The following is a 14,026-nucleotide window of genomic DNA, read 5'->3' on the forward strand; positions in this document are numbered from 1 at the left end:
AATGAAGGAGAATCCAAAAAGATAAAAACAAACAAACAAACAAAAAAAAAAAATCCAAACCAAAAAACCCAACATGAAGAATTTGCTAGTTTAAGTTTTGGTATGGTTTCTGAGCCTTTTTCAAGTACCAGCAAGTACTTAAGGCACAGGTTAGGCCCAGCTCATTTAATCCGTTTTTGATTTGATGAAGCCAAACTCATCCAGAACTGATCTCTGTAATTCTTTATATCCACAATTATGTTAAAGTATCTTCAGAAAGTAAAAATCTAAATTGCACAGTTCAAAAGTGTATTTGTCCTTGTGCTTTATTATTTAATTCCTTCTGAAGCACTTCACTTCCTCACTCTTTGTATTAGACTCATTTGACCAATCTACAGATTTTAAAGTGACTTCATGCATTTGCCAGCATCCATAACTGACTTTATTCAAAATAAAGTGAAAGTAAAATGGAGAGGTAATTATATTCAAGAACAGTAAGTTGTATTTGGAAAGATGAGATTGCCCCATCTGCCTTAATAAACTTTTCCTTCAAGTTCCATGGGTGTTTTTTGCACAATCATAGGTGAAATCTATGTTTAAGTAGTTTTGTGTTGTCCATATTTCCATAATCTGTTGGAGGATTTAATATCAGAATCCATATTAAAAAAAATAAAAATCAGTATATCCTAAGCCACTGTGTTGTTTTTTAAAGCAACATATTTAAACATAAGAAACACAAACCAGGACTTGAAGTGATAGTAACGGAAATCATCAAAATATGGGAAATAAAAGCCCAAGATTTCACTGAACCAATTTAAGAAAGGGTAAATTATGCCACTTGTTGTAGAGGAAGCATCTTTCACTCAAAGGAAATCACTAACAACAACTAAACCTGAATTCCCTGAGGTGATACCAAGAAACTCATCAGCACTGATTCAGCACATTAAATGGTAAAGCAGCAACAAATTAAACAAGATTACAAGAAGTCTGAGCATTGTGGCAGCTTTACGAGTAAAGAGTTCCACTTGTGATTACCCCACTGTGCTATGACTTCTCTAAAAGGACTTTCAACTTCAGTTGAAACAACTTGACACAGTAATAATTCTATCTCAGAATTTGGCTGATTATTACAATTTCATAATTCCATTTAATTTTATTTACTTTTCTACACCATTTAAGTTTTTTTTTCCTTTAAAGGAAAAGATGTCCATACCTCTTGCAACTAGAAGGTGCTCCCATTTAATGGCATTTCCACATAATCATTTTTAAAAGGACTCACGTAAAATCAATGCCTGATCAGACATCTTAAAAGTTTAACCACCACCACTGAAACACATTTGCAATATGCTCATTTTACAGCCAAAAGAGTACTATTCTAAAAGACCTTTACAAGACAAATGCCTAAGAAAAAGAGAACAAAAAAGCATTTTCTGTAACACACAGATAACTGATTAAATTTTAATTGTAAATATTCAAAGATTAGGCATACATTTGTGATTGCTAAAGATGTCACACTGATTTTATTTCTTACCATGAAAACTTGTATGACAGCAGCAGCGTCTCAAATATGTGACAGTAACTGGCTTTCCCAGTCTCACTTTAAGGAGATGTGCAAGTGCTTTTCAAATCATTATGAAACCACAATAATACATAAAAGTCCAGAAATAAAAACTAGCTTCCAGGACACACTGGTGTAACTATAGCTGGGGGAAAGTCTGCATGTGAAATGAGTCGTGACCTTGTGACTTGCTAATGGACTGTTTATGGAAATACTTTTCTCAACAAGTTAATCTTTTACTAGGTACTGGACTGACCTGACTGTGAACTAGAAGCTGAAGACTCATGTCACCCATTGAATTAATTGCTACATTAAAATGTCAGGCAACCTGGGACAAGCAAGGGGTGACAGAGCCCCAAGCCCATACAGACGTCAGAAAGAAAACATGCCTTTGAAATGTTTTGAACAAGGCTGACTGCAGCCCAGAACCAGTGAAGAACGCACTGTCACCTAATCCTCTCCTGGAAAACCAAAAGCCATGTGCATAGTCAGCCTCAGGAACACTCAGGTATGTAGCACAAACTCTCCCACTCTGAACACTCTTCACAGAGAAGGTCACCACTTTCAGAAGACACACTTCCCATACTTGCTTAGTAGGTCTGGGTTAAGCATTAGCTAGCCAGTCATGCACCTGCACAAAATTATAAACAAGCTGCTGTATGAATATGGAAAAGCAGAATTCTCAATTCTTACTCCTTGGCTGCCCACTCACAACGATTGAAGGACCAATGCAGTTACACAGAAAGGGTTAAGAATTTTAAATTCTGTCATTACAGATTATTTTAGCAAGTGCAAATAAGTATACAGTAGCCCAACAAAATCTTATCAAAAGTCACCATGGTAAGAACTAACCACTTCCCTTGTGAGAGCCAGCTTCATCCCCTCCCAGTTATAAAAACATGCCATTTATTTGAACATGGAAAGGGAGTAACAGTGCTAGACCCATATTGTCTCATTTCCTATTTCCTTTTAAGTACCAAAATGCAGGTCTTGTCACAATGAGATTCAGGAATGCAATGAAGCATACATTGGGCCTTCAGGAGATAAAGTGAAATGATGGTTCTCTAAAATGAACTTAATGGGGGAAAAAGAACAAGCTCTAGAGATGTGAACAAGCTCTAGAGAGTGTTTTTTCCTCCCCCTAAATGGTTATAAAGAAACATGAGGAAAGACTGGACAGACTGACAGTTGAAAAAAATGCCAAAACCTTGCCCAATAATAACTACACCAAAAAACTTTGACTGCATAGTTATTTGTGGTTTCAAGCAAAATCCACTAGTTTAAAAGATGTTAATAGCACAAAACTCATATGCCTGTTGTGTACCTCCACCAAATCAGAAATTTATTTGTCACCATGTCTGATGCACAAGTATTTTGAAATCTGGAGGCAATGGTGTCCTCTCTACCAGAGACTGACTATACTTAATGAAAAAAGAGCCTGTCCCTCCTAAGGCATCAGTTCCCATAACACAGGCTGTGTTCTCCCCACAGAGGGGAGACAGAACACAGTTGGTCCTAAGCAGCATAACCAGCTGAGCTCTTTCACACAGATGACATGTCACATTTCTGAAAATGCTGCTGTAATATAAATCAGTCCTGCATCTGGTTTTGGCTTTGTTCCAATCCAGTTTGCCTACTTACTAGTTGTGCAAATCAGAGCACTTTTGGCTCTATGATCAGAGAAACCTAAAAGCTTTTTATATTGATGTTAACCGCAGAAGGTAAATTTGTTCAGTAGTCTTTCCCCACACAAACATTAATGGAACAGACCTGAATTATCTCCCAATAAGCTGGATTAAACAAACTGAGTATTTTTTCAGAATCTTACAGCTCTGTAAGTGTAACTATTCACAGCTACAGGTCCTAGGTACACTTTTGACCACTTGCACCATTGTATCCTTTCAATCCAGGTTTTAATCATAACAATGATCATAACATGAGTTTTAGACATTTAACAAATCAGTATGCACTAACAACTATCAGCATAGCCTAGGCAAAAGCAACTTAAATGTGCTAATTGAAACACACACTTCTGTGTAGATTCTGTTACAGCCAGGAGGTCTTGCAGTTTGTAGCACGTTACATAACCAGATGTTGCATCCTTCTTTTTCCAAAGTTCTACAGAGGTACCTAGTGCCTGAAGCATCAGAGGCAGTCCTGCTTGCTATTTACAAGTCCTAGAAAAGGTTTTATGCAGCTGTGTGCCACAAGATGCAGAGAACTTACCCAGCCACTGTGAGTACAGCAGATATGGTAGCTTCATCCTGCTGCCAGCTGCTACAGAGCTGATAAGCAGAGAAAGCTCACTCAGAAGCCTGACAGAGTCACATGTAACTTCAAGGTGGGCATAATGGTAAATTCAGGTGCTGATTTTCCTCTGAAGTGGAATTTATGTTTTGAACAAAACCCACACTAGTTAGTCACATACTTAGTGATAAGTGCCCTGCTTTATTTCAAGCTAAGGTACCAATATTACAAATATGGTAGATACACATGAAGTGAACACTTGCACACAAAGAATACCAATAAAGCCTGTAAGGCTCCACCACTGTTTAAAGTTTTTCCTAGAGGCTCATTCACAAGATTAAAATCTGAGTTTCTGTCTAAGTCCTAGCTATTTATGGCTATTTAGGTCTCAACTACTTAGGCACATGCAAGTACACTAAATAGAGTTGAAATACTAATGCATACAGTTAAGCTGCTTCCTGGGAAGAAATACTTTCAAAAAATTATTTGTCAAATAAGAAAAAGTGAAAGACCTCTTTTGATGAAGCTCCTATAGAGCTCTGTCTACATGATAGAAACTGGCAGATTTCCTACTAGTTCCCCTTGCTAGTTTCCCCAACAGTCTACCCGGTAGGCTGAAAGGAAGCCAAATACCTAAAAGTTCTGGCTGTGCTCTCCCCTGCAGTCTTGATTCCCAGGGTCTACAAGTGGCTTGCCCTGGCACTGGACCTCTATTCTCATTTGCAGTCAATTTTAAAATAAAGGAGCGCAATTCATATGTAGCTGGTTTCAAAGTGTCAAAGCAATTCTCCTTCTCCACTCGGCTTTGCTGGGCATCCTCACTAGCAGCAGCAGAACTGTAAAATGCTGCCACAAACATGCAACTCAGAGCAGGTCAGAACAAGCTAACAGTAGAGCATACTAATTTACTGCTGAGACACCAGGGAGAATTAAATACTTCAGCACATTTACCGGGACAAGACGGTTTACCATTGTACCTGAACGTGCTGGAACTTAACCACATGCTTAAAAGACAAATCTTACAATACAGTAGCATCGTTCTGCTTACCATACATACACTTAACTTTTCATAAAAGAGCTAATCTATACTTCAGAGTTTTCAACACAAATAAGAATTTCAAGATCAAGTATAACTGTACTTCAAGTGAATTTAGAAAGACAAACAGTAAGCAGTTTCATTAGTTTACTATCATAGTTTGACATAGCTCATAGTTTCATTAGTTTACCACCATACTCAGCTTGGTTAAAGACACTATTTTTCTGAGAAATGCTGCTTTTCACAAAGGTTTGTGACGTTATTAGTAAACTGTATCCCAAAGAGCAACAGCCAAGGAAACTTACTGTCACTGTTTTATTTGGAACAGACAGTAAACATTTGAATGAGATGTCATCAAGACCTTTTTCAAGGACATGTCAACAGGCAATGTTCAGATGAAACCCTTCCAATAAATTTTTTTTCTTCAAAAAGGGAAGTCCATCTTCTACTGTAGAAAAGAGATAGGATTTGCAGGACAGTCTAGGAGTCTGCAAATCCTGACTTCTCTCCTTTTGTGGAATAAAAAAAAACCCTCAGACTAAGAAATTCTTTTTGGCTAAAATAATGAGCATTTCTCAGGTACAGGGAACATTTGATTTTTATTTTTTTTTATTATGTACTGTGGTACTTTCTAAGCCCTTTTTCTGTATTTTCCATTCCTACGAGAGTCAATTTGGACCCATTGGGCTTTGAAGTATCTATACAAGAAAAAAGCATTCTTTTTCAGAATTGAATCCTTTGCTACCAGCAATATAGTAGAAATGAGCAATAACAGTAACCACAATGAACAGAGGATGCCGGCATGCAGCATAAGCCAAATGCAATGCGCAGGCACAAATCTCCCCAGTCAAACACTTTGCCAATCCACACCTTTCCTCACTCAGCTTGCTGAGTGTAGCAGTATATGCTGGTTTGCAATGCTGAACACATCCTTACATGAATACACCTTTCAACTTTGAAAAGATGGAAGACATCTTAGTTTAATCACAAAATTTTGTTATTTTATCATGTGCCCTCTCATCACAAAAAAAAAGGACACTCATTCTTCATGGTAGTCTTCACATTGAGAGAAACCAAGCAGATCCAACTTTTCCATATTGGTTTGGCATAAGGCACTTCTGAAATGACAGTGCTGAAGGCCACCTACATTGCTCTCTGCCAGAGCTCTGCATGGCTTCATGTGTCTCATTTTATGCTTTCTTGTCCACAAGGCTGGAGGGGAGCTGAAGCAGGAAGCTTCTTCTTCCTCTTCTTGTACCACTGGCTTAAAGCAAATGCAGAACAATCTGCATGTCCTTAAGATCTCTTTTCCACATACCCCTGCTCTTTCCCCCAAGCGCCTCTGGGAAGGGTAAGAAACATGCACTTGCAACTCAGAGTAAATTCTTCTCCAGGGAACAAACTCCAACTTTCAGTTAATTTTAGGAAGATGTTTGAGGAAGTGTGTAAACAAGACTGTGTGGAGCAGAACGTACGAGGCCACCAGTCCTAGCTAGCCCTAACCTTGGAGGCTCAAAGAGAAAGCAAGTGATCCTGGTTACTGTGACCCTGCCAGAAACCAGGACCCACCCCCGGCAGACAGATACTGAAAAGCTTGGCTGTATTTACTGGCATGATAGAAATAGTTTCCACGGAAAACCTAATAGAAGCCTCAAAACCCTTGCACTTTCTACAGGCTGGGACATTCGATTTGCCTGCAGAGATCAGGAGACCTACTGTAATAAGCTGTTCATTACAAATCAATGCAGAATTTACAGTTAAAAACCCCAAAAATCAATGTTAATTCTATTTTTACAGGAGAAGCCATTTTGTGGATCTATATGGAGGCATTACCGAATTACCTTTTTAAAAAAAAAACTTATGCATATTAGTACAGCTTTAAGAATAACTTCACCCAGCTCCACACAATTAAAAACTAACTCTTCACTCTTCCATTTCAAGTATGACCTGTGAAAAAACTTTACCCAACTACAGAAGCCACTCCCTATGTTTTATTTATATGAATAATCTAACTAAATAATATGCAAAACAGGTCCTTAATGTGAAAGATTCTTCCCAAGTTTTTAAGAATACATTAACACTGTCTCAGCAGGCTTCCATGCTAATCAAAACTGCAATAATTTCTTACATTAAGCAAAGAAATCTGTAATCCTGTAGCCTAGAGTTCTGTAGAGGCATTTCCTTTAGTGAAATAAAAAATATCTCAGATCTTTACTTATGGAAAGATTTAAGACACTAATTATAGATCTCATGCTAAAGTTAAAACCTGCAATCAGAGAAAAAAGATTGAAAAGACTTAATATCAGACCTTCCAACTCCACTGTCTAAACCCATGAAACAAGTAACCAAAAAATAAACAAACAAAAAAAGATAAACAGAGAAACTGTCACTGACTACACAAGAATTTTCAAACTATATATTCAGCAACCAGAAATTAAAAGTACAGTCATAATTCAAAGCAATAACAATATTATCTTAGCCATGGTGGTAAACAAGCACTAGCCTACTAGAGTGTCTTGATCGGACAAGCTCTATAAACTGTACACGAACTGCAAAGTGGATGTCACTGCAAGCTTCACCACGCCTTTGACAGATATTTACATTTTTGTGTACATCTCCAAAAGCAGAGCACTCACATATTATCTGAAGGCAAAATATCATCCACTGAGCTTAGAAGCCTCCATTTTAAAGAATACTAAGAATTACTAAAATGATATTGTGCAGACATTTTATTTGCAATAAATGAATAAAAGAATGGGAGGTAATACAAATAATTTGTATTAAAAAAACCCCCAAAACTGTTTCTCAATTTGTTATGACAAATTAGGGTTAGGGGTTTTTTCCCCCCTTCAGCATTTTAAATATTTAGACCAAGCTCTTTCAGCATCCAAAAGGAACAGTCCCGGAGATAGAAACACGATGATTATGTATTCAAAACTCATCAGACTGTAGATGGTATTTCAGAGAAGTAACTACTGAAATTAAACACATACATGCACACACTTGAGGGTGAATAGCCAGCTCCCAAAAGTACCTGATCATCCCTTCTGACAGCTGAGTAAGAACTCATTTCAGTTTGCTCAAAAGCAAGATGACTGGAGGCTCAAGAAGAGGATGGGGAAGAGCTCAGAAAACAAGATGTCAGATCTGGCCAGATGTCAGTGAGGTCAAGCAGATACAACTCACTTGCAAGCACTCTATTTCCACCTTCCACAGTGACCTTGGAGAAGTTACAAGGAGCTGCAGTACCAAGAGCAGGATGGGAAACACTAGGAAAGAAATGAAGCTGTCCAGCATAATAATCACATTAGCAGTAATTTAACTACGAATTAGAATACTGGGACAAGAGAGATGAGAACAGACAGTATTATGCTATATTTCCATTAATGTTTTGAATAGTTTACACTTCAGGGACAGAAATGAAATATATGGAGACAGTGTGAAACAAAGGTAGACTGTCTTGAATTACAGTTTAATCTCACAAATAGGAATGACATTTTAAGTTTAAAGAAAAAAAACCACTTTCTGCAAACATCTTAAAGTCTTTAATCACCACACAATGAACACCATCAAAACAACTGGACATTAATAAGCCAAAAAAAAAGAGGGAGTGATGTCTCTATCACCTTTTATTCTGACAATCTGAAAACTATTTCATCCATTTCCAGACAGAAGGTAAATAATTTCCAATTTCAAGTTGCTCTTAGGTAGCAAGTAAATAGAGCTGCTATGTTTTCAGGACATTTTACAGCCAAGATTCAACAAAACTGATCTTCTAAAAGCATACCAACAAACAAACAACCACAACAAAATAAAGCAAACAAACCTCCAAAACTCAACAAAAACCCCAAAACCTACAATCCAAGAAACAGATCCAAAAAAAAAAAAAAACCAACCCAAAAACTCACAACACCTCCCCCCACCAAAAACAAACCAAACCAAAACCCCCTCAAAACTCCAAACATACAGGAAAAAAAAATAGCCAAGACACACGAGCACCAACCAGAACACTCCAGTTTTACTTGTGCAGTGTGAGACGGGAAAGCGGAAGCAACTCTGCAGGCAATACACTCAGCCTTCGGGTAAAGATAAAAAGGGAGGGTAGCAACAGAAAGCACGTTCTCCTAGTCATACAGAGACAAGAAATGAAGCCCTTTAAAAGGCTTTCTGTCCATTCTGCCTTAAGAATGAACTGTAATTCTAGAGCTTTAAGTGAGCGCACAGCAGATAAAAAGTAAATTAAGATGACCCTCGGGTCTCTGCAGAGAATCCTCTGAGAACAATTCAGATTAGCGTTAGAAACTCAGAACTCAAACCAGATCCGTCCTCTTACCACCACTTCCGCTGAAAACTAGCTTTACAAGTGTGTTTGAAAAACAGCTACATGTCAACGTATAATTTGTATTTTAAACAAGCTTAAGCCAAGTTTCACCAATGCTGGAAGCCAGTGAAAGCCAACAGAAGCATTCCCACAGTCATTCCACCCCCAGATGCTTGTTTCTACTCCTGCCTCATGCTTCCCTGCAGCAGCATAAATCTCTGCACAGCAGCACCATTACTTTTGAAAGTGTTAGTGCACTAAAAGGCCTTGTGAAGTTCAAATCCATCATACAGAAGGAAAAACTGGTCTTCAAATCTTGTGCTCTACATGTTCAGCCTTTGGGTAAGATACGACTGCACACGTCTACATGCAGGTATTGCACTAAGCAGTACTTAGACTCCACTGAGTGACAGTAGAGACTGAACCTTTAGTATCACTAAATCCAATGAGACAGAAAGCTCCAGATTAGTTAGTTACAATCTATTTACTTTGCACAGGAACAAAGAAACTGCCATACCAGATCAGACCATTTAAGCAGAACCCTACCACTTGCAATAACTAAGAGTGATAAAAATCAGACATGGTAGAGGGTAACCCTCTTCCAAAAGTACTCCCAAGCCACAGAGCACAGAAGAGATAGAAAGGCAGTCTTCTCTCACCACAGTATCCCCTCAAACTGGAAGCAGAAAATTTGGTAGCTTATTTACAGAGATGGTTATAAACATCTCTAAGCATTAGAGACTTGGATAAAATACAGAATTATATTGTACCTTACCTGGGAATAGCCAAGATCAATAATAAGCTATATTTTTTTTACCTTAGCTACATTCTGACAGGAACAGAGAAAGTTCGCATTTTAGTAACAAAAAAATCTTTGGCCATGCTGTGCGGTCACTGTAAATGTTCTCCTGTTCCCACCACAACTCCCAGTGCTCTGTTAGAAGCATTCATGTCCTCCTTTGAAAGTCATCAAAGGTGCTACAAATATACAGAGCTGAAACTGATGAGCTTTTTTTATCTGTACAAGCACACTTGTACATATAGACAAAACGTCAGTTTTACAGTGTGACCTTGGTGTCTCTAGCATGTGTCAAACAGCAACAGCAGAAAAATACAGTATAAACACCTACAAGCGTTGCCCTTGCAGCTGAATTATCTAGCACATGCCTTTTCAAACACCTAATTTTCATGGAAGTCACAAAGTATGTGGTTACAGCACACAGATGAACTGCACCATTTATTTCCTTTCATTTTTATAAAAACATGATTACAGCAACATAAACTAATGCTGTACTTGAGGAAGTAATAAGGCATCTACACCAATTTCAGACACAAACATCACTTTAAGGTCTGGATGTTTTAAAAGCATATTGTTAAGCTCACAGAGAAGGAAATGCACTTTACCTCCACGGATTTCCCTCATGCGACAAGAAATCACACTAGAGTTATCAATGAATTCACTATTTGGATCTTGTTATAAACAAAAACAATATACTGACAGAAAACAATATATATGGGATAAGAGAACTGAAGTGGTTTATCCTGTTGAAGCTGCAACTCCTAGGAAAACAGCTTCCTTCTTCTCTTACAGTGATATAAATAAGATAGCTTACACCCTTCAGTGCTTTTAGGGAAAATATTCACTCTACTGCCTGACATGCAGAATGCTTGAGAGCTTGAAGGAAAAAGGTAATATTTACATCTATAATTCAACAACAATCAGTTTCCCTTCTCAGGTTCATTCTGAGGCTCAAGAAGGTCTTCCAGCATAAACAGACAGAGAATCTATTTAAAAGGAAGTAACTGTAATACCAAAGAGATGGATAGGGGGACTTTGGAGCAAGCATAGTATCTTCTAACTAACAGCAGATCCTTACAGGAAAGTACAACTAACTGCATTCAAAACCTCCCCATAAAACATTCTTTAAAGTATGCCTTTAAGTTTGCCCCTTAATAAATACCTGGGCAACAGCTGCCCAGGCAAATTTAATGTGTATTACTATTATTCACATATAAATTAGCCTCTCTCCTCCAGCTGAAATAAGTCAAGATTAAAATGAGGGCAGATAGATGTTTTAAATTTTTTTAACAGCTTGATATAGTACTACTTGGTCTAATATCTGTTTATTGGTAATACAGCACACAGATTACTGAGATACTGAGATACATGAGCATTTATGGGTATTTCTGAAGGACAACCATTGTTAAAGTCGTCATGTATTTTCAACTGCCCTCATGATAAAGTCAAAGGAGACTCACTGAAATACTGAAGAGAAAAGCTTTTGGCATTCTGTATTTTCTAAGATTTGTTAACATTCCTAGTCAAATAGCACAAAGCCCTTACAAGTATTTTAACATGTACACACACTCAATACACTGATTTGGCCAAATGCAGGTACCTAAAAGTAAGCAAAATTGTCTGCGTGAAAAGGAAAAAAATTCCACAGCTGCTTTGTCATTGCTGCTGTGGGACAAACTACAAGGATGGACTCAGCGTTTCACCACTGATGCGACACACATTGACCTTCCTGCACCTCTAACGTCGAGCCCGACTCCCATTTGCTATCACTATGAGACTCAACCTCTTTAAACATATTCTGATATTCTTTTTTTTCTTGAAAGCCAGGAAACTTGATATAATTGTATTATGATATACAGTACATGATAATATCATGACTTTATAAATACAAAGGTGATGCCAAGAGTTTATAAAAAGACAGGGCACCCACTAAAATTTGTACATCGTTACCCTTCCTCAAAACACTTACAATTTCCTGCTAATCCTTCTGTAAGTACAGAGCCTTTTCTTATCTGCACATCCACACCACAAGAAGTATTTTTACACTGCCCTAGGAACAGGCCAAAATCTATCTGAATTGCTGAGAATACATACAAACAGGACATTGTCTAGAAAACAGTTCTAATTACAGTACTCCTGTGGTAATTCAACCTTTAAAAAATATTCCTGAGGTTTGACTGGCATAAGACACAGACAGAAAGAACAAACAAGTCATATGTCCAAACAGGAATTATACTTTTATGAGATTTAAATGATTAGCCAAACTATAAGGCATCACTAAAACAGATCCCTGGATGTTAATACTAAATTCTTAAACTACAGAGTCCACACCAGATAAAACCTTACAAGACATCCAGGTGAAATTGTCATCTTCACATCAAAATTACCTGGTCATACTGCAGTCCCTACACACACACACACCAGTAAGACCCAGCGAGTACATGTTAAAGCTGAAATGTGTTCTAAAGTACTTAAACTGCTTCACCGCGGGCGTAAGTTCGCCATCAACCTGAATACTTGCACACATGTTAAACAGGCAAAATAGTGGCAGATCACAAGAAAGTGAACTTCTGAATTAATACATATTGAAGGCAAACATAGGTTGCAAACACCAGGGCGCTGAATGCAACCAGTGAAATTTATCACCTAGACTAAGCCACGACAAAATTACTTTCTCCTAGAAATACAGTAAGGATACTTGAGAGTCTTTCCTCTTCTTACTAAAATAAATCAGCTTCTTAGTAAAATAAATCAGTTCTGCATTATCGCGAAGCTGCAAACAAGAATCTGACTTCGGAGAAGTCGGGGGGAGGGGGGAAGGGGAAAATAAAAATATAATGAAGTCGATTACTCAGTTTTGCAGCAAAGTACTCGGGCAGCGCGGGCAGCGCCGGGGGAGCCCGCAAGGCAGGCGCTCAGCCGCCGCCCGCAGCCCGGCCCCGGCCCCGCGGGCAGCACCGCGCTCGCTCGCCCCGAGCCCCAATGGCTGCTGACACATCCGGCCCCGGCCCCGCCACCGCCCCGAGCTCACACTTCAAAGCCTTTCGGGACTCCGGCAGAAGTCAAGCACAAACGCACCCCGCAGCCAGACGGGCCGCCCCCCGCGGCTCGGCTCCCGCGCAGCCCCGCACCGCTGACAGCTGCGGCCGGCGGGGCAGCCCGGCCCGGCCGTGCCCCTCCCTCAGCCCCGTACCAGGTGCCCCGGGGAAGGCGGGCGAGCTCTGCTCACCGCGCCCCAGTGCTGCGCTCCGCGGCTGCTCCCGCCGCCCCCGCATCCGCTACCGGTCCGCGGCGAGGGGGAACGGGGCGGCGGAGCCAGCCCCGAGCCCCGTCCGCGGGAACAGCCCCGACGCCGCCGCTGTCACGCAGCGCCCGCCGGGACTGACCCTTGCCCGCCCCTCCAGCCGCAGGCGCCCCTCACCTCGCGGCGGGGGACGGCTCCATCCTCCGCTCCGCGGCTGGGTCCGTCCCCGCCGGGCTCCCCGCCGGCAGCGCCTCCAGGAGCTCGGCGAAGCGGCTGGGGGAGGCAGCCGGGCTGGCGGGGCTGGAGCGCGGCGGCCCGGGGAGGTAGTGGAGCAGCAGCGTCTCGGGGGGCTCCGGCGAGGAGGAGGAGGAAGAGGAGGAGGCGGCCGGGGCGGCGGCGAGGAAGAGGGGCGCCTCCGGCAGCCGGTCCAGCTCCACGCTCCGCACTTTGCGCAGCTGCTTCCGTCTCCAGTCAGAGCGCTGTTCTCGGCTGCCGCCGCCCGCCTCCCGCAAGAGCCCCCCGCCGCTCCCGGCGACGCTCCCCGCCACCGCGCCGCCTTTCAGGCTCCCGCAGGCGGCGGCGGCGGCCGCCTCCGCGCCGCCGCCCGAGGATAATCCCGATGACGAGGCGCGATCCCCCGCCGCCGCCGCCATTTTCTCTGTCGGGTCACATCGGGCTCCCGAGCACCGGGGGCCGCCGGCGGACAGCGCGCTGCGCAAACGGCGCCGCCTGCGCAAACGGCGTAGGGCGGGGGCGGACGGCGGGCGCTGATTGGCGGCGAAGGGCGCCGGGGGCGGGGTCGCGCCCGTAGGTGCCGCGGGGCCGCGCCCCGCCCACCCCCG

At 41.4% G+C, this 14,026-nt stretch overlaps 1 protein-coding gene across 2 annotated transcripts in view; it reads right to left on the bottom strand.

Annotated features, from left to right (window-relative positions):
• The window catches only part of MAP3K1 (mitogen-activated protein kinase kinase kinase 1), a 58,078-nt gene extending 44,180 nt beyond the window's left edge, over window positions 1-13,898 (bottom strand). The window contains exon 1 of one of the 2 annotated variants that reach the window (XM_041470828.1): window positions 13,362-13,898. In XM_041470828.1, the coding sequence (XP_041326762.1) occupies window positions 13,362-13,837 (476 nt within the window). In that variant the 5' untranslated portion in view covers window positions 13,838-13,898. The remainder of the gene's footprint in view (window positions 1-13,361) is intronic. The other variant, XM_041470827.1, reaches the window with a different exon arrangement.
• Window positions 13,899-14,026: the final 128 nt, after the last annotated feature.

Source organism: Pyrgilauda ruficollis, unplaced genomic scaffold, assembly GCF_017590135.1.
Source record: "Pyrgilauda ruficollis isolate IOZ18807 unplaced genomic scaffold, ASM1759013v1 scaffold25, whole genome shotgun sequence".
NCBI classification, from domain to species: domain Eukaryota; kingdom Metazoa; phylum Chordata; class Aves; order Passeriformes; family Passeridae; genus Pyrgilauda; species Pyrgilauda ruficollis.